At 40.8% G+C, this 24,054-nt stretch overlaps 1 protein-coding gene across 2 annotated transcripts in view; it reads left to right on the top strand.

Annotated features, from left to right (window-relative positions):
* ZFYVE9 (zinc finger FYVE-type containing 9) overlaps positions 1-24,054 on the top strand; it is a 62,182-nt gene that overhangs the window by 27,613 nt on the left and 10,515 nt on the right. For both annotated transcript variants that reach the window (XM_061344830.1, XM_061344831.1), the window contains 8 exons: positions 3,837-3,936; positions 8,203-8,379; positions 8,711-8,880; positions 9,406-9,529; positions 10,868-10,990; positions 12,215-12,370; positions 21,261-21,485; positions 23,811-23,893. In XM_061344830.1, the coding sequence (XP_061200814.1) occupies positions 3,837-3,936; positions 8,203-8,379; positions 8,711-8,880; positions 9,406-9,529; positions 10,868-10,990; positions 12,215-12,370; positions 21,261-21,485; positions 23,811-23,893 (1,158 nt within the window). The remainder of the gene's footprint in view (positions 1-3,836; positions 3,937-8,202; positions 8,380-8,710; positions 8,881-9,405; positions 9,530-10,867; positions 10,991-12,214; positions 12,371-21,260; positions 21,486-23,810; positions 23,894-24,054) is intronic.

The raw sequence follows: 24,054 nt of genomic DNA, 5'->3' as shown, positions 1-24,054 counted from the left end.
TAAAACACTCACAGATAGGGCCATGCCAGAACATGTAGTGTGGTTTCTTTTTGCTTTTCAAATTGCTGAAGACAAGCCTTGAGAAGAACATCCAGCATTGTTTCACATTCTGTGTGGGGAATGGATAAAATAAAAGGTCCCTCTGTAGACAGATTTGTTTCTCAGATGTGAAAAATACATCACATATCAGTATTTAATGTTCTAAGAGTGTTAGAATAGCTTGTTTCTAGAGGCTTGTCGTGGGTTCAGCAGTAGCAGTGATTTTTCTCCTTGGTAGCTGGTGCACTACTGTGTTTTGACTTTTGGGCTGGGAGCAGAGCTGATAACAATGGTGTTTTGGTTTGGCCAAGGACTTTGTGAGCCTTATGCTCTGCCAGGGAGGAGGGGAAGCCGGGAGGAAGCAGAGACAGGACACCTGACCCAAACTGACCAAAGAGGTATTCCATACCACAGCACGTCATGCCCAGGGGGCAACTGGGAGTTACCTGGAAGGGCTAGAGGGCCTGCAGGGTTGGAGGAGGTATTGGTCAGTGCTTGGTCAGGCTGGGGGGGCGAGTTATCAGTCGGCTGGTGCTGAGGTGTTGTATTCTCTTCCTTTGTTTCCTTTATCATTATTACTATTGGTGGTAGCAGTAGTGATTTGTGTTATACCTGAGTTACTGAACTGTACTTATCTCAGCCTGTGGGAGTTGCATTCTTTTCGATTCTGTCCGTCCCTCCGGGAGTTTGGGGGAGGGCAGGAAGGGAGGGAGTGCGTGAAAAAGCTGTCTGGCTGGGTTTAAACCACGCCAAAGCTTTTGTTAGCTAATGTTGTCTGGACAAAATCTGTACACGTGCAGTCAAAAAGATATGGCAGAAGAAAATTCTGAAGAAAAAAAGCCACTCATTAACAAATGCTAGTGATCAGTGTAAGTCAAATAATACTTACAGCAAATTGCTTTACAATATTTAATTCGTGTAACAATTCCAGGTGGAAAGAGACCAAAGGTTTTGACAGGCAAGTTCTGATGAATCTAGCTGGTGGCTTGAGACACAGCTATTCTCAACTGTCTGCTCTTGGTTTCTGGTTAAAATCCCCATCCCCAAAGCAAGTCATTCTGACCACGTGCCTCTGGTATAGGTAACTTCTGAATCACAGTGACACTCCTACTGTTTTATTAAATGTATGAATCTCATTTAAAGAATTGAGATCATATTTTCAGCTCTTGCAATTAATTGTTTCAAGGGAAGACATGGGACTAAATATTTCTGAACAAAAGCTTTAGCACAACAGCTTCTTTTAAAGCTTTCTGAGCATCGTGGCAAATCATTCTGGTAGGAGTGAATGTATCTGTTTCATTTGGGAATGGAAATTGCATTTAAAAATAGGTGAGTGGCACCTGGGAAGTCTGCCTCGGCTTTTAATTTCAGGCTAATAATTGCAAAATTAATGGACGATCTGAACCTCAGGGGAGTGGTAGAGAGTAATACACTTACAGTAAATTCTGAATTAAAATTCACACCCTGAAGAATGTGTGTGAACACATTCATGAATTTTACCTTATTTTACCTTAACGTATTTAGCATTTTCTGTTGTCAGATGAAACGATCATCCTTCATAGGAAAAACAGAAAATTTGTATTTCATTTTTATACTGCTAACCAAAGCTATGGTTTTCCACAAAAATAGATTTAAAACACCACCAAACCCCCTAGCAACTAATGCTTTAACAACTCCCAGTGAACCTGAAAGCCCTAATAATAGAAACTCACTTTGGCACTCCGGTGTTATTCTTCTATAGCATGATATACTGAGATAGTGATTTGGTGATTGTTATTAACAAGACTGAATTGTCAGTTGTGCTGGATTGTGTTCTTCCTCAGCATTACTACCGTTAGAAGGCTGATGCAGCCTAAGAAAGGAGGTATAGGTGTTCTGTCATTGCTTCTATTTTCTCTCCTAATATTAGATCATTGCACTTGGGAGCTTTGCTGAATGCACAATGTGTCCTAAATGCATAAAGGGTCCTAAATTAGGTATTAATTTGTGTAGGTCCTTCATTTATGGTTGAAGACATTGATTTTTTTCCATGTTCAATATTGAATGTTCAACTGGAAGTTTCTCCCAGAGAGCTAAAGTGATGTCAAATGTCTCTAAAATACGCTGTGATGTTGTTATTAATACTCCCTAGAATGCTTGTAAATTGGGTTAATGTGTAAATGCAGAAATGAGATTTTTAAAGTACATTTGCCTTTTTAAAATGACTTTTTAATATTTTCACATATGCAAAAGGGTTGAGTTTATTTTTTGCATTAAAATGCCAGTGTGCACACACTTCTATTCTGTTTCTGAAATGTTTAAGTTGACATAATTAGGAAACATTTAAACTGGTTGAAATGAGGCAGGGTGAGTTCTTCTTTCTTCACATTTGATTTTCAGTTCTCATGGTGAAATCGGAGCTTATTTTATGTGTGCTTATTTTAAACACTTGCCACTAAAAGACTGCAAATGGAACAGGCTGCAAAGTGGTCATAGTTTGGTGTGATCCTTAACTTAGCTGAAGTTTAGGTAGGCTTATATATATTTATAAATGAGAACCCTATGTAGCTTCTTGTCTATATTACAGAAATACTGCTGCTGAAGTGATGATGGAATAATTTTTTTGATTGCATAATGAATTGTAGGTATAATACCCATCTAGAATTGAAATTTGAAATTCTTGATATCTGAACTCAGGGTGGTTGCTGCTGTTTCTACATTTCCTGAGTGTGATATTACCTCTCTGCATGAAATGGGTGTTCATCAGTGTCTTCATGTCACCTGAACTAACCTTTTAAATAAAGAAAATACTATTATTTAAATCAAATCAATCATTAGGGCAGCCTGATTTGTCTGTTCTGCAGGATTTTGGGATAGAATTGACTGATAATAGGATCATATCTGCCTGCAAGTGTGTTTTAGTGCACAAGTCATGCTCATGTTTTATGGTTTTGCTTGTGTGGAGGAAGCCTCAAGATTGTTTCCTGCCCAGGACTGGGGAATTGTTAGAGCTGGCTCAGGTGAGAAGCGCTAGCGAAGCGACAGCATCTCTACAGGAGGTTGTCCTTCCAGGGGTTTTGCACCAGATCTCCCCTTCGCAGCCAGTGTGTGTAAAATGCAATTCCTGATTTCTCTCCAGTGTTGAGGTGCTGTAGTTTTTTGTAATCATTTAAATACAAGCTGCTTTTTTTTTTTTCTAATACTGAGCAAGATTTTCTTGTACCAATGTCATTCAGCTTTATTAAATGCCTTGTTTTATATGTTGAACACTTTTTGATACATCACTGGTCAGTTAAGACTCAACTGAAGACTAGCTTGTCATATATGAAGAGATTAAATAGCTAGAGTTGCTAATACATGTAAATTGCCCTGCTGCAGAGAAAAATGACCTGTTTGAATTAATCTGTGCCATAGCAATGTCTTCTGTAGAGAGAACTTGTGCATTTAGACACAGTTGGTTCTAGGAAGTACTCATACATTTTCTAAGACTGAAATTAATTCCCAGATGGTTAATTCAATGAGTAAAGGGGTAGGAATTTATTAACCCAATGTTGTGTATGCCAAACATATTTTGAAAATGCCATAGTGCATTATCAGGACAGCATGCATCTATGTGTTCCACGTAATACTGCTTCATCAGGATTAGTAGGAAGGGCATCCTGGGCAGGTATTAGTCACTATGGCTTTAAGAAGAAGATACTGATAATTAACCTCCTTATTTTCCACATCTAGAGCTTTACAGATATTCACTTGTCTGAACACAATCAGTTCACCACATCTTCTGAACAGCACTGAAGGTCTTTCCCCTTTGGTTCCAGGTTTTTTGCGCTGCATGCTGTAGCCTGAAGTGCAAGTTGCTGTACATGGACCGAAAGGAAGCGAGAGTGTGTGTAATCTGCCATTCTGTACTAATGAATGGTAAGTGGCAAGAGAATCTGAGATGCAGCATTTCACTGGCTGTGTGTTGAGCTGCAGTGATGCTGTTAAAGAAAATAAATCAAAATACCTTACTTGAATGGGTAAGTATTCTAAAACAGTGAAAGCCCTGGAGAGACCAGCATGGAAGCTCTGTAGAGAGTAGGGATTACTAAACTAAATAAGCTTAACAAAAGGTAAAAACTGGTAAGGTTGCAATGGGTTTGAAAGCTTTAATTTGTAAGTGCTATACCAGCATTGCAGAAACTGTGGATTTGGTGGCTTTTTGGTTTTTTAATTCAGGTGCCTACTCTCTGTCCTTTGATGTCTGAGTAGTTAACCTGTTACACTTTTTTACTTGATGTCGAAGATTAATGCAGTTGTCCCTCTCCTAGATCATGCACTATAGGAAACTGGGGAAGTAGTCTTTATCCACAGATTAATCCAGCTTTTCTTCCTCGTTAATTCCTTCATGCTGGAGTACAGCATCTTATCTAAAAGTCTGTCCACAACTGTGGACAGCTGAGTTGGGATTATTGTTTTGGGCACATTACTGGAGAGTCTGTCAAACTCAGGATGGTGCTGTTTCTAAAAGCCTGATGTGAACATTGGACATATGAGAGAGGTCACAAGTAGTTAGGAAGTTAACAAGTAGAACAAAGAAGAAGTTATATTACCTCTGCTTGGTGTAAGGAGAGATTTTTATTTGGGTTTGACCAGGGCCATGGAATCTAGTCTGAATTTTGTGCTTTATATTGTTAACGCTTCAGATATGTGGTTTAAATAGGGGCAAACACAGACTATTCTTCCCACTGTATCTTGAGGCCCTTGAAAATTTCAAGAGCTTCTTGTGCTGGCTTTGGGTGGTGATGCTGCCCAATCAACTTCATGTCCGTGAGCCTGAGATGGCTGTTGCTGAAACACTCTTCTGTCTTGAATTGAGAAGGTAGAAAAATTGGATTAGGCTGCGAAAGTATCCATGCAACTGCTTAAATCATGAGAAATCCTGTCTCACTGTGAGAAGTTCCAGGCGCTGTCTTCAGTTTATTAATGGTCTTTGGATAACTGGAACCTGATGATCGAAGTTACTTCAGTTGTGGAGGAAGGTCTGACAGGCACAACTGGACATGTAGAAGGTAGAATGAGAAGTAGACAAGTCCAGGTTCTCAGTGCAAACTTGGAATCCTGGAATCTCCATTGCTACAGATATTTAGTTAAACTTCAGAGATTTTTATCAAAGATGGCTGCTGTAGTTAAAACCAAGAATTAGTTGGGAAAATGCTGTGTTATGTCAGCACTCAGACAGAGCAATTTTGACAGTATCTATACGTGTTACTGTATAGTAGATTATTTGGGCTGCTGGTTTCAGAAAGATCTTTGGATTTGATAAGGGTCTGGCTAAACTTAACAGTTCATAGCTTTAATTTTCTCCAGAGAAGTTCAGTATTATGCAGGTTTGATTTAAAGTAGCTGAGTGCTTAGGCTTGTGATGAGCATCCAAAATTAGGCAGTTTATAGAATCATAGAATAGTTAGGGTTGGAAAGGACCTTAAGATCATCCAGTTCCAACCCCCCTGCCATGGACAGGGACACCTCACACTAAACCATCTCACCCAAGGCTCTGTCCAACCTGGCCTTGAACACCACCAGGGATGGAGCATTCACAACTTCCCTGGGCAACCCATTCCAGTGCCTCACCACCCTTACAGTAAAAAACTTCTTCCTTATATCCAGTCTGAACTTCCCCTGTTTAAGTTTGAACCCATTACCCTTTGTCCTGTCACTACAGTCCCTAATGAAGAGTCCATCCCCAGCATCCCTATAGGCCCCCTTCAGATACTGGAAGGCTGCTATGAGGTCTCCCCGCAGCCTTCTCTTCTCCAGGCTGAACAGCCCCAACTTTCTCAGCCTGTCTTCATATGGGAGGTGCTCCAGTCCCCTGATCATTCTCGTGGCCTCCTCTGGACTTGTTCCAACAGTTCCATGTCCTTTTTATGTTGAGGACACCAGAACTGTACACAATACTCCAAGTGAGGTCTCACAAGAGCAGAATAAAGGGGCAGGATCACCTCCTTGGACCTGCTGGTCACACTCCTTTTGATGCAGCCCAGGGTACGGTTGGCTTTCTGGGCTGCGAGCATACACTGCCAGCTCATGTTCATTCATGTTCATTCATTCATGTTCATGTTATGTTATTAACCGGGAACAATTTTTTCCATTTTCAAAGAGTTTAAAGATTAATCAGTGGTAGGTTTTAACTACTAATAATTCTTTACTGTAGGCCAAATGCGTAAGATGATAGGAAATTTTAGGTTATAATATCTAAAAACTGAAACCAAGTTCTGACATTGATGGTGAAGGGGTGGTAAAATATGACATTATGAGACGGACAAAGTAACGTATTTCAAGGTGTACAAGAACAAGGAATTACATATACACCTGGCAAAAGGCAGCTAGCTCCTTTTGGTGGCAAGTAGGATTTGGTTTCGTCTGGGGGAAGGGAAGAATCTGAAAGTATTTCAGTAGAAACCAGAAGTGTTCTTGTAAAAAGGAATAATAAAATTGATCATACTATAGTGATTTCCTTTTAAAAGCCTTTCTGTCCTGTTGCCAGGACAGATACACATTAATGGCAACAAACAGTGACACCACTGCTTGGTTTATTACAGGGGGAGTGCTGCTGCCTGCTTAGGTGTAGTTGCCCGGGCTACCTCTCTGTTTCTGTCCCTGCCGCAGTGCTGTGTGAGGATGCTTGTGGTTACTGGTTAGTTAACTTGTAGTCTGATCATACCTGATCCCTCCTGATAGCTGCAGTTTCTTTGTGGGTACAGTTTTGGGTTTTTTTTTTTCACTCAGTGCAGCAGGTTAGGCATTAATCTTTGCACAGTCTTGGATCCAGGGGTAGGAATTCTGCTTTCAAAGTAGTTATTTCATTTGGTTGCTTGGTATCTGGTTTGTGTTTCACTGAGGTGTGGGGGGAGGGCTGTATGTTTTCTGGCACTTTTCCATTGCCAGGCTGTGTTTGATAGGTTTCCAGTGCTATTTTTACTGTATTTTCAATTGGTAGATATCCTGAATTGGCACTTTGCTTGATTTAGGCAAGGCTTTAAAAGTTCTTTTACCATGCTTTGACCTTTCTAACAAAGGGATCCCAGAGATGTGTCTTTTCTTTGTGCGTCTTTAACAGTTCCTTCTTCTAGGCCCTATACTCCAAATGAAAACAGAATTGCTGTTGCAGAAATACTTCAATTTAATTAATCTTCTAAGATGGCCATGTCAGTATCTTTTCCATTGGCAGGCATTTCACCCCATTGGTTTTATAGGTTGATGAGAGGAAGCAGGAGGGGTTTGTGTTCTGTTGTGTTCTGTTTGGGGTTTTTGGTCTTGTTATTTTCACCTTGGTTTTCTGCCTATTCATAGCCAAAGGAACCAAAAGATGTACATGATTTATTCAGGCTTTATAGCTGCTCTGAGTGTACAGGTGACATGATATTTATGTCTGACTAGGGAAATGCATTAACTGTAGCATACTAATATGGTTGAAGGTGCAAGTACACATGAATTTTCTGGTACCTTCCCTAGCTACAAGCCTTCTTTATAGATGAAAAAGAAGTAGTACTGTGGAGATACAGTCTGTTTCGCTAGCTATAAGGGAGATTTCCCTGTGATGGATGTTCTTGACAAAGCAGTTTTATGTGTTACTGTTTGGCCAATTGAATTAAAGCTCAAGTCATGCCTTCAGAATGAATAGCATAAGTTGGTTTTATATATGTAGTTAAGAATGTAAGTTTTTGATATGTACTGATCTGCCCTGGATGTAAAGAAATGTAAGATGGTTTTTCTCATATAGAAAATGTAAATCTGCTGAAGTGTCCTGTGGGTTATAAAACATGTGTAAGAGGAATATCCATCTGTCCATACAGTGTGAGAAATATACATATATAGAAGTATTAGTTTTTTTTCAGGTAAATCTTTTGAAGAAGAAACAAAACAAAGTATGAGGAACTAAGCTTTGTACATAAATTATAATTTTAAGAAAATATTTCTATATGAACTGCTACTTCTATGGCACAGGACCAGTGCTGTTTCTGCTCCTGCTGTGTATTTTCTTGTTTAACGAAGTATCCTGGGCTTTTAAATAAAGAAAGAGAGATGGTCTTTGGAAGGTGGCAGGGTACATACCTACTGTAGGTGAGAGCTTAACACAGTGTTTTGGATTGTTGGATACCTTCCTTTGTGTTCATGTTTCTTGTTCTTTGTTTGCTTCAGCTCAAGCCTGGGAGAACATGATGAGTGCCTCAAGCCAGAGTCCTAACCCTAACAATCCCGCTGAATACTGTTCTACTATCCCTCCTTTGCAGCAGGCTCAGGCCTCGGGCGCCCTGAGCTCTCCGCCTCCCACTGTCATGGTACCTGTGGGAGTTTTAAAGCATCCTGGAGCAGAAGGTAAGAGTGCTTCTTTTTTCTTTCAGTTTGCCTATAGCAAGAATTCGGAAGAATTATCTGAACTTCATCTATTCCAAATACTCTAGCTACAGCCAGTTGTGATATTCCTGCCCTCAGTAGGAACATAAGGTTTTTTAAGGACAAGTAAATTATTCTCAGCAGATGTGTTTATACATGATGCTGCCATAGGCAATGCACTAGATGATGTCTTAAGCCCTTTCCAGTTCATATTTCTCTGTTTATTAATTTTTTCCATTTTGCTCTTCTGTACTCAAATTTCCAGTCAATGTTGCTGTGTGATCTTAAATCCTGGATTTTATGTTCTCTCTAGTGGTTCAACCTAGAGAACAAAGGCGTGTTTGGTTTGCTGATGGGATATTACCCAATGGAGAAGTTGCTGATGCAGCAAAACTGACAGTTGCTGGGACAACTTCCACAGGAACCTTAGCAGTGTCGCATGATCCATCAAAGCCTGTCAACAACAACACTTCAGCAGCAGAAGTAAGGAAGTGTTCTGTTATTCACCACAGAAATACCAAGCTTGCTTTGGTTGTGTAGCCTGTGTCTGAAAGATACTTGTGTAATGCATGTTTTAAAGAAGCCGTGTCCTGGTCAGTAAGGAGTTTGAAACAAGATTGTCATAGCACAGAGCAGAAAAACTGTGACACTTCTTATAAAATGATGTGTGCAGGAGAGTGCAGGTACAATCTAACAATGTTAAATTTACCATACCCCATGTGAGTGGAATTGAGACTTTGCAGAAGTTCAGATGGGCATAGGTACATTTAGATATTGTGAAGAAATGGGTGTGTGTAGTGCTAGAGAAGGGAAGTGCAGTCTTTGTCTAAGCAGACTTTTAGCAGTAGTTCACATACAGGAGGATTAAAGAGCCAAATTACTTGGTGCTTCTGGTTCTCAAGCAAACACAGACTTCTTCACCTGCATCTAGTAATCCAGCCAGACAGCTCTTATATATTTATCATTATTACTTTTTTAACGTGATCCTTTTTTGTTTGCTTCTTGTAGACTGATAATGCTTCTGTATTCTCGGGAAATATAACTCAGGTTGGCAGCCCTGTTGGCAGTGCAATGAACCTAATTCCTGAAGATGGTCTTCCTCCAATTCTCATCTCCACTGGAGTAAAAGGAGGTGAGGGTATAATTTGGCAGCTAGCTTTTATGCTTACCAGTTGTACTTAACCTAATAGTTACTGTGCTGATTTTAAAGATAAGATGCTGGCAATATGCTGAGTACTTGAAGAGATTTACATTAAGTACTTTTAGCTAAATGTTGTGACAGTCCTTTACACCATTGGTACTCACTGGAATCCAGGAAAAACCCCGTCTTGCCATAGAATTACTGTAAAACATAAAGCAAAACGAAAATGAACTTCAGTCCAGAAATGTGGGCTAATTTCTTCGCTAATCGGACTGTGGGGAATGTTTCACACAGAGATACATTTTAATTAGCCTTATGAATATTCATGCTTCCCTCTTCTGAAATTCATTTGGATCATCCTCTCTGTCTGAGGCATCCCCAAGCACTGCATTCAACAGCACTACTGTACCTCTTGGCCTACAGTGAAGCTTCTGGCAATTGTGATGTCCCCTTCCAGAGTACGCAAATGGAGGAGAATTCAGAGAAATAAAACCTTATTTTTATAATATTAAAATAAAATATGTATTTGTTTATCTGACAATTGCTTTCCGCAGTCTGATTCACAACATCCTTTAATACCTTCCTGGGATTAACTTATTTTTTTCATTTGTTTATTCCTATTAAATCTTTTGCTGACTCAATGCATTTTTAATGGCATCTGAAAGTAACCTTTTATTGCAGGCTAGTGTCAAAACCAAAATATGAACAGCACTGAATTTCAGAACGGATCTGTTCTGTCCTGTCTTAGCTCATAACTCACCCTGTTCATATGGGTGTCTGATTATTCAGTCTCCTCCTCAAAAAAGGAGTAAAACTAGAATAGACTTTTCAGCTTTTGTATAGATAACCTCACATAAATTGTATTTTGTATGCTAAGTTGATGTTAGTTTCATACGCTGTCACATACCAGATTTTCTTTGCAGCATGGTATTTTTTCTATTCTAATTCTATTTTAAGAAGAACTTAAAATTTTCACATTAGAAAGCAAAATTACCTTTCTTTCTTGATCATTCTAGCTGGAAAGGTAATACTTTTCTTTCAAAAACCTGTTTTTACCAGGGTAACTATTTTTTGTTATATCTTAAATGCAGAGTAGATTATAATCACATGGATGAAAAATGTTAATTTGCCAGTCATCTGGGTCTTAATCACAGAGGGACACTACAAACATCTTTGAAGTTTTATGTTGGGATCCATTTTACAGTGGATTTTGACCTTCTATGATTTATGGAATACATTAGTTTATATATTTCTCCCCTCTTCATTATCTTCCTAGTAGCTAATGCACAGAAAATGTATAAATTATGTGTTTACTTGTTTCTTTCACAGACTATGCTGTAGAAGAGAGACCTTCTCAGATCTCTGTCATGCAGCAGCTGGAGGATGGTGGCCCTGACCCTCTTGTATTTGTTTTAAATGCTAATTTGCTGTCCATGGTAAAAATAGTAAATTGTAAGTTTTTATTATTAAGTAAGGATTGGGCTATGAGGGGGGAAATGTTACCTATGTTATTAGTAGGAACAGCAGTGTATTTATTTGGTAGGATAGTTTGAAAGTGTGCATGGCTTGAAAACCATACTTAGCCATATTAAGGTGCATTACAAAAGGCTCTTTTTCAGTGATTTAGACATAAATACAGAAAACTTTGTGTAGAAAATATAACCTAGACTGATAGAGCCTTCAGTCTCAGGTCTAGAGAGAGGTTTTGTCTATGGCATTGGTATGGCAAGGTGTTATATCACCAGTTCCTCCTTTGTTGCTTAACTCATTTAGTTGTCATCCCATTCTGGAAAAAGCAGATGGGATCCCATAGTAATAAGTTGCATTCCACTACTCTATTCTTTTCTATACTATGTGTGTGCGTGTGCATGTGCATGTACATGTTCAGGGAGAAGGAGGAATGAATGGGGAGGTATACAGATGGTTTGCTGTGTTAGATTGACCTCAGTCAGTCTCTCCTGGATAAGAAAACATTGTTTGAGAAATGGAGAAGGACAGTTTTGCAGTAAAATTGTCTTGTTTATGTGAAAATTTCATACAAGAAATTAAGATGTTTATAAACCTTTCAGCATCTGGTTAGATAGCAGTACGGTTTTTATGCATACATATAAAAATGTCATTACTGTGCATATATATACATATTAGATGGAACATTTTATTTCAATAACTTAGTGCTCTCAAGAAATGAATTGTGACACTTGGAGCACGTGTCATCACTAACATTCATGTGAAGCAGAACAACATAGTGATGTCTCGTGAAAACACCTGACATCCAGCTATCCATCTTGAGAGAGACCTAACTGTCTGAAATGGGTTTAGCTGTCAAGATTGTGGTACGCACAGCCAACAGCCTGGCCTTTTCCCAGGTTCCTTCATTCCTGTTTGAATGCTGACCTTTAATTTGGATACAGAAACTGCTAAAAGTTAATACCAAGATCTGACTGGAAACTGTAATGCTTTGGCTCCTCAGCTGTAAACAAGGAACTACTGAGCTGCTTTTGTTTTAGTTGTGCTTTCTTGCAAGGCAACAGATTTAGGACCTAATTTGTCTGTGTGACAGATACCACAATGAAACACGCTGTAAAAGTGATTTTTGAAAGAGCTATTTTCGTATAGTGAATTTGAGGCATATTTTATGGAATTTTCATCTTCTGATCCACGTTTTCCTCTCTGCAGATGTGAACAGGAAGTGCTGGTGTTTCACTACAAAAGGCATGCATGCAGTGGGACAGTCAGAGATAGTAATTCTTTTGCAGTGTTTGCCTGATGAGAAATGTTTGCCTAAGGATATCTTTAACCATTTTGTGCAACTTTATCGGGATGCCTTAGCAGGTAGGAATGCTCTCTGTTAAAAATGGCTTGAATAGATGATTGTACTGGCTCAGATAATCACATTTTTGTAATTTTGCTAATGGCTATTTTTGTATAAAATAATTAAAAAAGTGAATAAGGATTAAAATTAGTAGGAAAGTGAAAAGTTGTTATTATTATCCAGTGTTACATTCATCTCACCAAATGAAGTGCTGATAACCTGGAGAGCTGCTTTCAGCCTTCCTCTGGGTGCCAGCAGAACAAAGAAGTTTGGGCTGTAAAGGCCATGCATAAACTATTCTGGCAATGGAGCAGGGGGACTCTGCCTGTGGCAATTCTGTGTTGGGCAGCCATAGGTGAATGTCTGCTCTGGCAGCTTCTGCTAGGTGTTAGGGTTGGAATCTGAATACAGCTATCATATCTGAAATGAGTACTGTACTTCATTTAGCAGTAGGCGTAGTAAGGTACTCATCAGGGCTCATGGGTACACTAATGACATTACTTCTAATAATTATTTTTCTTTCAGCTTGAAGTCAGGGTAGCTTTTTTAAAGATACAAGAAGAAAATGTTGAGAATCCTTGTGGGTAGAATCATAGAATAGTTAGGGTTAGAAAGGACCTTAAGATCATCAAGTTCCAGCCCCCTGCCATGGGCAGAGCACCTAACACTAAATCATGTCACCCAAGGCTCTGTCCAACCTGGCCTTGAACACCGCCAGGGATGGAGCACTCACAGCTTCCTTGGGCAACCCATTCCAGTCCCTCACCACCCTTACAGTAAAGAACTTCTTCCTTATATCCAATCTAAACTTCCCCTGTTTAAGTTTTAACCCAATTACCCCTTGTCCTATCATTACAGTCCCTAATGAAGAGTCCCTCCTCAGCATCCTTGTAGGTCCCCTTCAGATACTGGAAGGATATATTAAATATCCCCAAATCAGGTGGTTCAGAAATTTTATTCCCACTGTGTGTGTGTCTATTGCCACATTATGGAGATAGTATTTATATTACAAGCTACTACATGTACATACATAGGTGTGTCTGGAATGAACCGTAAGGCACTGCAGAAATCACCCCTAAATTTTGAATTTACTATCTCAACTGCAAGATTGCATTATGTAAACCTTTATACTTTTTACATTTGCTATGTAAATGGACTGCTACTTCTCGCTATTGTTGAACCTTAGAATTAAAAAATTATTGCATAAGGGCAAATGCAAGTATTTGGTTCCACTGATTATAAAATAAAGATAGCTTTCCAGAGGTGAAACGGCATCACATTAAGGTTATGTGCTGAAAATACATTGCAAAGTGTTCTGCATATCATTTGCAATACCTTCCCAATGTTTTAATAAAGTAATGAAACAGATCTTTGTTTCCTAAAGTGTTAGCTTGTCCAGAGAGGTTGTTAGGTTCAGGAGGTACTATTATCACATGTCGTAATGGGATCCTGTGTAAACTGGGATCCTGTGTAAACTGGAAACAAAACCTTTTTAAACCTCACTTTACTTGCAATGCTTTATGTTCTAATTATGTTGTTATACTGAGGGAGATATGTATGAAAAATTGAGTGCATGAGTGTGTGCATGGATATTGCAGATATAAATCCAGCTTGGTGTGTATATTGCAATGAAGTTCTGTATAATCACACTACAGAAATACATAATTTATGACTCCTACATAATGTATTTGGAATCCTTTTTTTGGTGCTGTAGTGGTAGTAATTTGATAACCTACAATTGCACTGGTGCAAAAACCTGCTTTCTATTGTTCAGTTCTTAATGAGAAACCAAATTCCACTGTATAAGAATTCCACTTAACGTGTAATGTTCTTTTGGTCAGATTTGCTCTGTGTTATGTATCAGACGTAGTAGAAGCAGATAGACACCTTGCGTTGCTATGTAATCCCATGTAATACCAAACTGCACTGATGTTTTTATAGAACCATAGCACCTTGGTAAATTCACATAGCACTTTGTAATGCACACTCCCAGTACCCTTTGTTTTTTCTTTCCAAGTCATGTTCCTTTGAGAGGGAGAAGTATATATTAGGGTACTGTCTGTTTTAAGCATCATTCAGCTAGGGACACAAGGATGTGGTGCTGGAGGGGTTTCAGTTTGGTGGTTGTAATCCCTTGGAATTGCTTAGCAGTTTGCATGCTGTTGGAGATGGAACCATGCTTCTGAAGTTGTTCATTTCAGAGGTACTGCACCTCTCCTGGCACTTAGATGATGGACATTTAGAATAAATGAGAATTCCCATTAGAAGTCAGAGACTATTTGAAGCACTGCTTCACAGTTTCATTGTTCATTATATAACATATTAGTTTAAATTTATTTTGCCATCAGGAAATTGAAATCACTTTGATGGATGTTTTTATTTATCTCCCTTAGTAAACGTGTTCTTAAAAAGTCATAAACCAAGAAAACACATACAATATGTTTTCATTGGAATGGAAACAAGAATTACATTTAGCGATGTTGATTTTGTTGCAGAGTGATTTGGGGTTTCTTGGTTTTGTTTTCTGCTGAAAAATACAGCATTCCCTTTTTGTTTATTTAATTAAAGCCCATATCTATAGCACATTATTTTTTCATGAGTCATATCTATCAGCTTTTCTTGCTCAAGTTTGAATTCTGCATTCAAGCCTAGAAACACAGACTTGTATGCGCAGATGTTTCTGCTTTCCTTGGGGGATAACTTGTTTCTTGAGGCAGAGTCCTTTCCTCTGTGCTAGGTATTGCTTTCAGAGCATGGCTCTTGCATGTGCAAATAGTGGCAGCAGCAGAGCTCAGCCTCCAGACCTGCAGGCAGGAACATTTAGTCTTCACACTCAATGCTTTGCAGTTTGTCCTTCAGATTCATCTCCTGTTTCAGCATGGGTAAGATGTCAGGCTGCTGCAGCACCACCCTTCCTTAGTTTGTTACTGGAAATCCTCAACCTCAAGCTATGGTCTGGTATTAGGACTTTATAATAGTAAAACAACAGAGAGGTTTTGAAGGAAAAATGGTATTTTTCACTATAGGCTGTATGCATGTGAGTTATAGATTGTACAGCTGTTAATTAAGGGAACTATTAACTGCTGTTCAGTTTCCATCACTTTATTTTTCCACTGGCCCCTCTGTCATCAAACTCCCCACTGTGCTGCTTTTCTTGTTTGGAAATGGGAAGCTAATGATTTCTGTTGTGGTTGTAGTAGTTGTACTGTTGTAGTAGTAATCCCATGATTATCCTTGTCTGTTGGCTATAAGCCTGGCAGGAGGTCTGGTGAATGGAAAAATGAGAACTTGTCTGTCTGAATGGGTACTTTGAAGCAGTTGCATGTGTCAATATAGAGCTGCCAGATACGCCCTAGTGCATTAGCTCTTTGATGGAATACAATAAATACTACTGTTACTTTTGTAGTGAAAATGCAAATCTGGCAACTGCTTGAAATAGCTTTGTAATTGCCCTGGGTTTGGGGATATTCAAGGTCAGGATGAATCTAGCCCAGTCACAGTCTTGTGTGTATTTTACCCAGTCTGATTTTAATTAAATAAGGTGGTAGCTAATACAGAGTAGATGTATAAAGAAGCCCGTGTAGATGTTCTGAACAGATTAACAGAGTGAATAATATACCCCTGCAAGTGTAATGTGGAAAATCAAACATTGTATAAGGTGTGATAATGATTGTTTGGAAGACTGCTGCAGTCTGAGGAAGTTTTGGATGCTGCTAACTGCTACTCACGGTGATAGTAAGTGAAGCATTATGTCCCTTGCCAATACAAATAACTTCCTGATGTGTTTTAATAAAAAAGATGCTGAGCATGGTCAGAATGTTGAATGTTGAGTTTCATGGGTTTTCTCAATGTTGGCATCTGCTACAGATGCGTTGTGTCATCAAGTTGCATTCATGGTCTTGTCTCTTCTGTATCTCTCTGTCGCTCTTGGTATAGTAGTGACAGGGTTTCTATTGCTTTTTGTGGTCCTATGTTCTTGAGGAAAATCCATCTGGCAGGATTGTTCCCAGGTGACTATTGCTTTGCATCTCTTGCTACAGAACTGAGACACTTGGGTTTTCAGGACGCTGGCATGGGGTTTTGTACTTGGCAGTTCTTGGTTGTTACTGATGACAATGGAATGAGGCCATACAGATGCCCAAGCCAGATTTGATGCCTTCCCTGAGACTGGATGCTTTTTGATCTGGGATTAACCAAAAGATACGAAAGCATGTATAAGGAATTTAAGCTTACTCGTTTTGATAAATGCACCTAACTGGCTTCACTATATATTGAGGGCAATAAACAAATGCAGGAATCTATTTTCTCTATCTTTCCTGGTATAAACTATTTTATTTGAGTCCAGAGGGGATTGCCAGACTGATATGCAGAGTATATTGTTCCTCAGGGGAAGATACTTAGGTGAAGAATTCAAACCAGCGTGGATCATGACTAAAGAGGAAGTCACATCAGTGGATAAAGGTGTGGGATTTTTTAAAGGACTTTATAGAGCTGCTTAGGATTTAAAGTCAAGGGTAACCCAGCATAACTGAGAAGAGACTAAGTACTGACCTCCTGCAGAGCTGCTTTAGATGCATCATCCACACTACAGGCACTTCTGAATAATGTCAGTTGTCTGATGTCAGGTGCTAGAACTTAATATAAGGAAAAGCACCTTTCTGTTCACTCTTGAGATTACTTGTTTAGAAAGGAAGTTGTGATATTTTGTAAATTACATGCTTTTGAGAATGATAGCTTTGTTTGAAAGCTTTTCTGAGAACCATGCTTCCTCTGAGCTTCTGAAACACAGTTCTCGGCTTAAAATGTGTAACAGTGCAGTGGGTTGGGTTTGACTGCGTCAGGCAGGTAATAGCAACTTATCAGGGGGGTCTTGACCTGGAACCACCTTCAGAGACATGGCCTTGGTCAGTGCAGAAATGTTTGTGGGACAAGCTGAAAGCCCAGAGAGGCTGTTTTGACTTGAGTTTGCTGGTTGAAACAAGGCACTAGAGAGGTGTGTAGGAAAACGCTTGATTCTTCCCATGCTCTCCACACGGCAGGCTCTTGCATGCTCTTGCAAACAATGAATTGCAGCACAGCTACCTAATCCCAATGGTTTCTCCTTTTATTAGTGGTAACCTATTGGAGTTTCCACTGCGACAGTTGCATGTGTCAAAAGGAGTAATTGACAGTGAATGCTGTGGCTTATGGTAGTGCAATGCTGAAAAGCTGAGTTGCAGATTCCACTCTGAGGGTTTTTTTCATGTTTCTGTTGGCTGAAAAAATCCCTGTTAAGGCATCCCAAGCTTGGAGCCTTGAAGCTCCATCTCCTGAACGGAAAACAAAAGTAGTCGTCCCCTTCTGCTGCAGCACTTGGCATCAGTCACAAGTGGAAATGTCTGATTGCTTTGTCATCCCGGTGGGCAGTATCACACATCTCAGAGCTGTATGGCATTGTACAGCTTCACTTTGCCTAGCCTCTTTCACATAGAAGGTGCCTCAGAAAAGGGTGCACAATTCAAGTTCAGCTTAGCAGTTCATATGCTTTTAAACGTTTTAAGGTTAGGAGGGATTATTATGGTCATGTTGTTGGAAGTGAGAACCTCACCAAGTAATTTTACTATCAGGCCCTGTAACTTCTATTTGGGTAAGAACAGATGGGAAGAGGAAAAGGAAGTTATAAATGAAGAAGAGGAGATTAGTGAGGGTAGGTGGGAACTGCAAAAGCAAACGAGTGGTGCTGAGATAGAGAAGTGCCAGCAGCTATTTTAGATACGTGAAAATCTTTGCCATGAGCACTAATTGATACATTGGTTTGCACTCGCCAGCATGATGCCTGACTTGGTGCATTAGCAGTGTATTCACTTGAGCAAGCAATAGTGTCACAGCACAGGCTGACAGGGAAAGGCATTTGCACATGGGCAGGATCGATGCTTTTCAGCAGCTGACAGCATTTGATGTGGCTCTATTAATGATGTTAGTCCTTCAGTTTGACCAGTAGCTACTTTTCGTCAAGTATGCTCAGCTGAGCATTGCAGAAGTAGCCACTGTTGTAAGGGTTCTGGAATATGATCTGGGTCGATTGTGGCAGCTCTATGTGTATCTGTGAAATGACAGACCAGCTTCACAGGACAGTGGCCATGTACAAATGAGCTGCACCCTGCCATGGGGTGCCTGGGCTGCTGAAGCAACCTTGTAGTAGAGAACTTGAGAACTCAGTTTATGCAACACCTTGTGGGTATAGACCAAAAAAAAATCCACTAAGGTGCCTGCACATTTGAATAGCAGGGAAAGCCCTGAGATTATTTGTTAGCTGGAGTGTAAAAGGAGCCTTTTGCTTAAAGACCTGCTGGTAGCTGTATTGAAAAGCTGGAGGTCCCAAGGTCATGTGAAGGAGGTAATGCTCAGTGGTGGCTGTGCCTGGCTAGTCTGTTTGGAGGGGTGCAAAGTGGCATGGCCACATCTCCAGAGCAGGGCAATAGCAGCTGTGTTATTGTCATGCTGGTGCTGGCGTTGTGGAGAGGTGCTGTCATCTGAGACTTTCACAGGGATCTGATGTAAGGGCAGATCTGAAAGGACTCATCAGTTATCCTTTCCTTTGCTGGCCAAAACAGTACCTCCTGTGTTTATTCTTCTTGCATTTTAAATGCTTATGTATGATCTTTAGGCTTTTTTGTAGCATAAAAATAGAGAAGGCTTAGCTTGAATACCATGCTTGTATTACTGAAGATGTCAGAGTTGCACTTTTGCGACTCATGTTTTTATGTACTTAAAACTTAGTGTGTGTGTGTGCCTGTGTGCATCTTGTGTAAAAGGGAGAAACCCTTCCATTACTGTCCAGTTTATGTGCATGTTGGAGCCTGCCTTAAGTTCAGAATCACAGAATAGTTAGGGTTGGAAAGGACCTTAAGATCATCCAGTTCCAACCCCCCTGCCATGGGCAGGGACACCTCACACTAAACCATCTCACCAAGGCCTCATCCAACCTGGCCTTGAACACTGCCAGGGATGGAACACTCACAACCTCCCTGGGCAACCCATTCCAGTGCCTCACCACCCTAACAGGAAAGAATTTCCTCCTTATATCCAATCTAAACTTCCCCTGTTTAAGTTTTAACCCATTACCCCTTGTCCTGTCACTGCAGTCCCTAATGAAGAGTCCCTCCCCAGCATCCCTATAGGCCCCCTTCAGATACTGGAAGGCTGCTATAAGGTCTCCACGCAGCCTTCTCTTCTCCAGGCTGAACAGCCCCAACTTTCTCAGCCTGTCTTCATATGGGAGGTGCTCCCAGCCCCTTATCATCCTCGTGGCCTCCTCTGGACTTGTTCCAACAGATCCATGTCCTTTTTATGTTGAGGACACCAGAACTCCACACAATACTCCAGGTGAGGCCTCACAAGAGCAGAGTAGAGGGGCAGGATCACCTCCTTCGACCTGCTGGTCCAGCTCCTTTTGATGCAGCCCAGGATATGGTTGCTTTCTGGGCTGCAAGCGCACACTGAAGCCGGCTCATGTTCATTTTCTCATCGACCAGCACCCCCAAGTCCTTTTCCGCAGGGCTGCTCTGAATCTCTTCTCTGCCCAGCCTGTAGCTGTGCCTGGGATTGCTCCGACCCAGGTGTAGGACCTTGCACTTGGCATGGTTAAACTTCATGAGGTGGTGAATTACGTGATGGTGAAGGTGGAGGAGCAGAAAGTTCTCCTTACCAGTCTCTGTATGCAGATGGGAAATCCTGGGATTGCTGCAGAAGCCCAGGAGGTCTGCATGAGTGTCTCAGACCCATGTGGTTCCTCATGCGTGGTGTGATCAATCACACCATGAGCTCTGAAATTGCTTGTGTTCGTATTTGAGAGCAAATCAGCACTGTTAATATTCACATCTTCCTATGGAGAATTGTGGTCAGCTGTTCTGTACATTATTTGCATGCTGTTGTCATTTGATGAAAGGAATCACACCATGGTTCTTTGCTTCAGTGTTAAATGCTGTGTTAGATGCTATAATAATCTAATCAACATTCAGAGTCATTCAGCCCTTTTAGAGTAAACATTTTTGGAAATTGAGAGCATCAAAGAGTAAAAATGGGAATAAAAATCAGTGATGTTTCTCCCCTGTGTCTCTCTCAGTTGTGTTTTACATTAAGTATACTAATGAAATAAACACCCTTTTGTGTAACTCTTAAAATGACCCAGATTTTCAATGTGTGTCTGAGCAGGCACCCCAGCAGTTTGCTTAAGTAGAGGGACAACGAGCTGGCACAAATCGTTTGATCAGGTTCACAGCTCTCCTTTAATCATAGCTGCATCTAAAAGTTCAGTCAGCAGCAGCTTCTGCAGTGGAAACCCCTGGAGTATCTGCCAGACACTGAAAACAGGCTTTCTTTGGTGCTTTTGTAGTGCTAGGGTGAGGTTGCACGTACCACTTCCTTGGCAGCAGGCCTGGCCTGAGCCATCCTTCCTTTCCCTGGCTACCCCTGGGATGCATCATCCCTTCTGTTACACTGCCTTTACCACTTGAAACAGGCAGATCAGCGGTCTCCCTCCCTGCTGTACTGGCTGGTAACACTTGCAGGCATGGCTCTCTCAGTCAGGTGCAGAAATGAAGGTATGTGCCTGTATTCCCACAAAACCTACCTTCCTACTGGTGATAGTCACTGAGTACATGTGTCACCAATGGGGGATCAACCAGAAATGCTGTGGCTTTTGGTGGCTTTACTCTGCAGCAGTTATTCTGTAACAGTTTACACACTTTTGCACAGGATGTCACCTGAGCCCCCTTGTGCAGCAAAACACTGTTTCTTGTGTGATAAATAGACATTAATGGTTCAGGAAACAAAGTGAGTTTAATACAGACTTTTTTGCCCTTCTGGAAAACTCTACATTCTGAATATAGCTCTCAATCTAGTGAAGTAATGAGCATTTTTTCTTCATAGGTAACATTGTTGGCAACCTGGGACACTCCTTTTTCAGCCAGAGCTTCCTTGGAAGCAAAGAACATGGAGGGTTCTTGTATGTGGCAGCTACATATCAGTCCTTGCAAGACCTGGTGCTCCCAACCCCACCGTACTTGTTTGGCATCCTCATTCAGAAATGGGAGACTCCCTGGGCTAAGGTGTTCCCCATTCGGCTGATGTTGAGACTTGGAGCTGAATACAGATGTAAGTAACATGCATTCCTTCAGCTGCAGTTTATTTCTGCAGGACAATGTATTCTGGTTTAGAGTGCACACCCAGCCCTAGGTTGTTACCTGTCAAAGACACACAAGCTTAAAGAGGCAAGTGTCAATTGTGTTTGATGCCCATGTTGCATACAGCTAACAGCAGAGCAGTACTGAGGTGGTGATAGGTCTTGCAGTCTATTTACAACTGTACTGGCTGATCAGGGAGATCTCTGTGGAGACAAATCTAGGTCTGAGCAGCTGTTTGTAGTTCAGTGAGTGACCTGAAAGACAGTTATGTGCAGAACAATCTGATTTAGCTGGTGCAGTTAGGACAAGGGAGAGATGTTCTTCCAATGCTGAAATGGAAGTGTTTGCTTTTAGGTGTTTAGAACCACACTCATTTTCCAGAGGGTAACAATATGTGTGCAGGGGCAACTGACCTGGCAGTTTGCTGCAAAGGAGAAGGTGTTTCAGCTGGACAAAATCATAGCAGTTAGCATGAAAATAGCATAAAGTTAGGATCAGATCTTTTTCAAAAGACATTTGCCATTGCTGGAGCAAATAGGTTACTGGGTATCTGTCCACCCTGCTGGGCTCATCTGCAGTTTTAATTGGAGTATCTTACAAATCTGAAAATGGTCTGTGCATTTCTCTCCAAAAGCTTTTCATGACTTATTAGCAAAATAAGTTTTAGAATATGCTTTCTAGAGATTTGCAAATTTAACTTGAGATGTTTAGGGAATGTTAGGGTTTATTTCTAAAATACCAATGTCATTGGAGAGGAAAAGGGAAATCCTTAAGATTTGCCTTTTGAGGATGAGAGCTGTAGGGTAAACTTGTCAGAAGAACCAGTGTTAAAGGAGTGTATCCGTGAGGTTTTTAAGCAGTTTATTTATTCCCATCAACATTTAGAAAAGCAAACAAAGATGCTCATATTTTGGATGTGACATCTGTTTTTTAGCACAGAAACAAATGATACAAGCAGAAGTACCTGCTTGGAGTACATTGGGCAGCAACCAAACCAATTCTATAGCTGTGATCTGGATTTAGGGATATTCACTTGTGCTTTGACAGTTGTGACTACAGGTCACTTGCTCAGTCCCCTCTGGAAAGGGGCTGCATTTGTATCCCGGGTGTTCTTGGATACATCCCCTTTTCTGGTGAAATGGCAGATTTCAGCCATTTGCTCAGCACTGCTGGCTGTGCAGCAGATCAGATGCAGGAGTCACTGCGGGCTGCTGCATGTCCAGCAAATGTCTGCTGAGCATCAGCACATCAATCACACAGCTCAGTCCTGGGGTATTTTATGCATCTGGGATGTAGCTGAGCTGCTGTAAGCAGCCAGGGTGGCAAGCATGGGACGTTCAGCACTTCTTGGTGCCTCAGGACACTGGGCATGAGTTGGTCAGCAGTATGGTGTGCATGTGGGAGCTGTGATGCTGTCCAGATATCACATCAGTGAGCAGAAGCTGGAGCTTATTTCCCTCAGGAAATCCTGATGATGTTCTTCAGACCTGCTGAGCCCCTTCTGGCTACACTGGGAACTGTGAAGATGTGTGGCATTTTGGGAGATCAGGCTGTGTTTGCCTGAGGGTAGTTTAGGAACCTTCCTTCAAACATCTGTTTAGAAAACCTTGGCATTACGTATTACTGTGTGAGTCATGGTTCAAGCATTGTTATGGCTTCTGCTGCAACATAATGTCATGCAACCAGATCTGTACAATAAGAATTGCATCATAGATGTTTTACAAGGTTGGCTAAGTCAGCCAAGGAATGTAGATGGTTTGCATTGCTGACGTACCATAAATATCCTTTTAATCGCTTTTGACATAATCCTGTAGAGAATTTGCCACATTCTTATGAAAACATGAATGTATAAAATGAAAGAATCTGTGTTATCAGTCGAATGTCACACACATCAGCCACAGAAGCTAAAAGCTTATGGTGGTATAGTGGAGAGCGCAGGATGGTCATAAGAGAGGAAGAAGCTATTGCCAAGAAGTGGGCTGAGAAAAGCATTTAGAAAGGTCATCTCTGCAGTCAGTGTCCAGGTCACTAGGCTTAGTCTTGCAGCGTGGCACTTGTAAGCATCCCACATAACTCTTACTATTTCTGGTGTGGTGGGCAAGGAGCCATGACACACATGTAAGGAGCATTATAAAGTTAAACCCTTCTTCCCTTTTGCTGTTTAATCTGGCCTTCTTCCATGCTCTTTTCCTGCTGCTTACCATATTGAACTAGAGAGATTGTATGTGAGTCTGGTTTTGCAGAATCTCAGTGTGTTCATTTCAGTCTGACCTCTTTCTGTTTTCTTTTATCCTAGTTTATCCATGCCCACTTTTTAGTGTCAGATTTCGCAAGCCTTTGTTTGGAGAGACTGGACACACCATCATGAACCTTCTTGCAGTAAGTGCTGAGACTCAATTTGTGGGTTCCATCAGTGTGAATGGGTCAGCGTGGGGAGAACTGTACTCCTGTTGTGTGCAGTAGTAGGCAGGTTTAGAAAGTGGCAAGAGGAAAATAGCGGGCATTTGGGTGAATTTGCCTGATGTTGGATGTTAGCTTTC

The sequence above is a fragment of the Neopsephotus bourkii genome, unplaced genomic scaffold (assembly GCF_033783945.1).
Source record: "Neopsephotus bourkii isolate Nb327-2 ecotype Australia unplaced genomic scaffold, CSIRO-AGI_Nbou_v1 NB_234, whole genome shotgun sequence".
NCBI classification, from domain to species: Eukaryota; Metazoa; Chordata; class Aves; order Psittaciformes; family Psittacidae; genus Neopsephotus; species Neopsephotus bourkii.
Note: the sequence above shows the minus strand (reverse complement) of the source record. Positions and strands in the feature narration are given on the sequence as shown.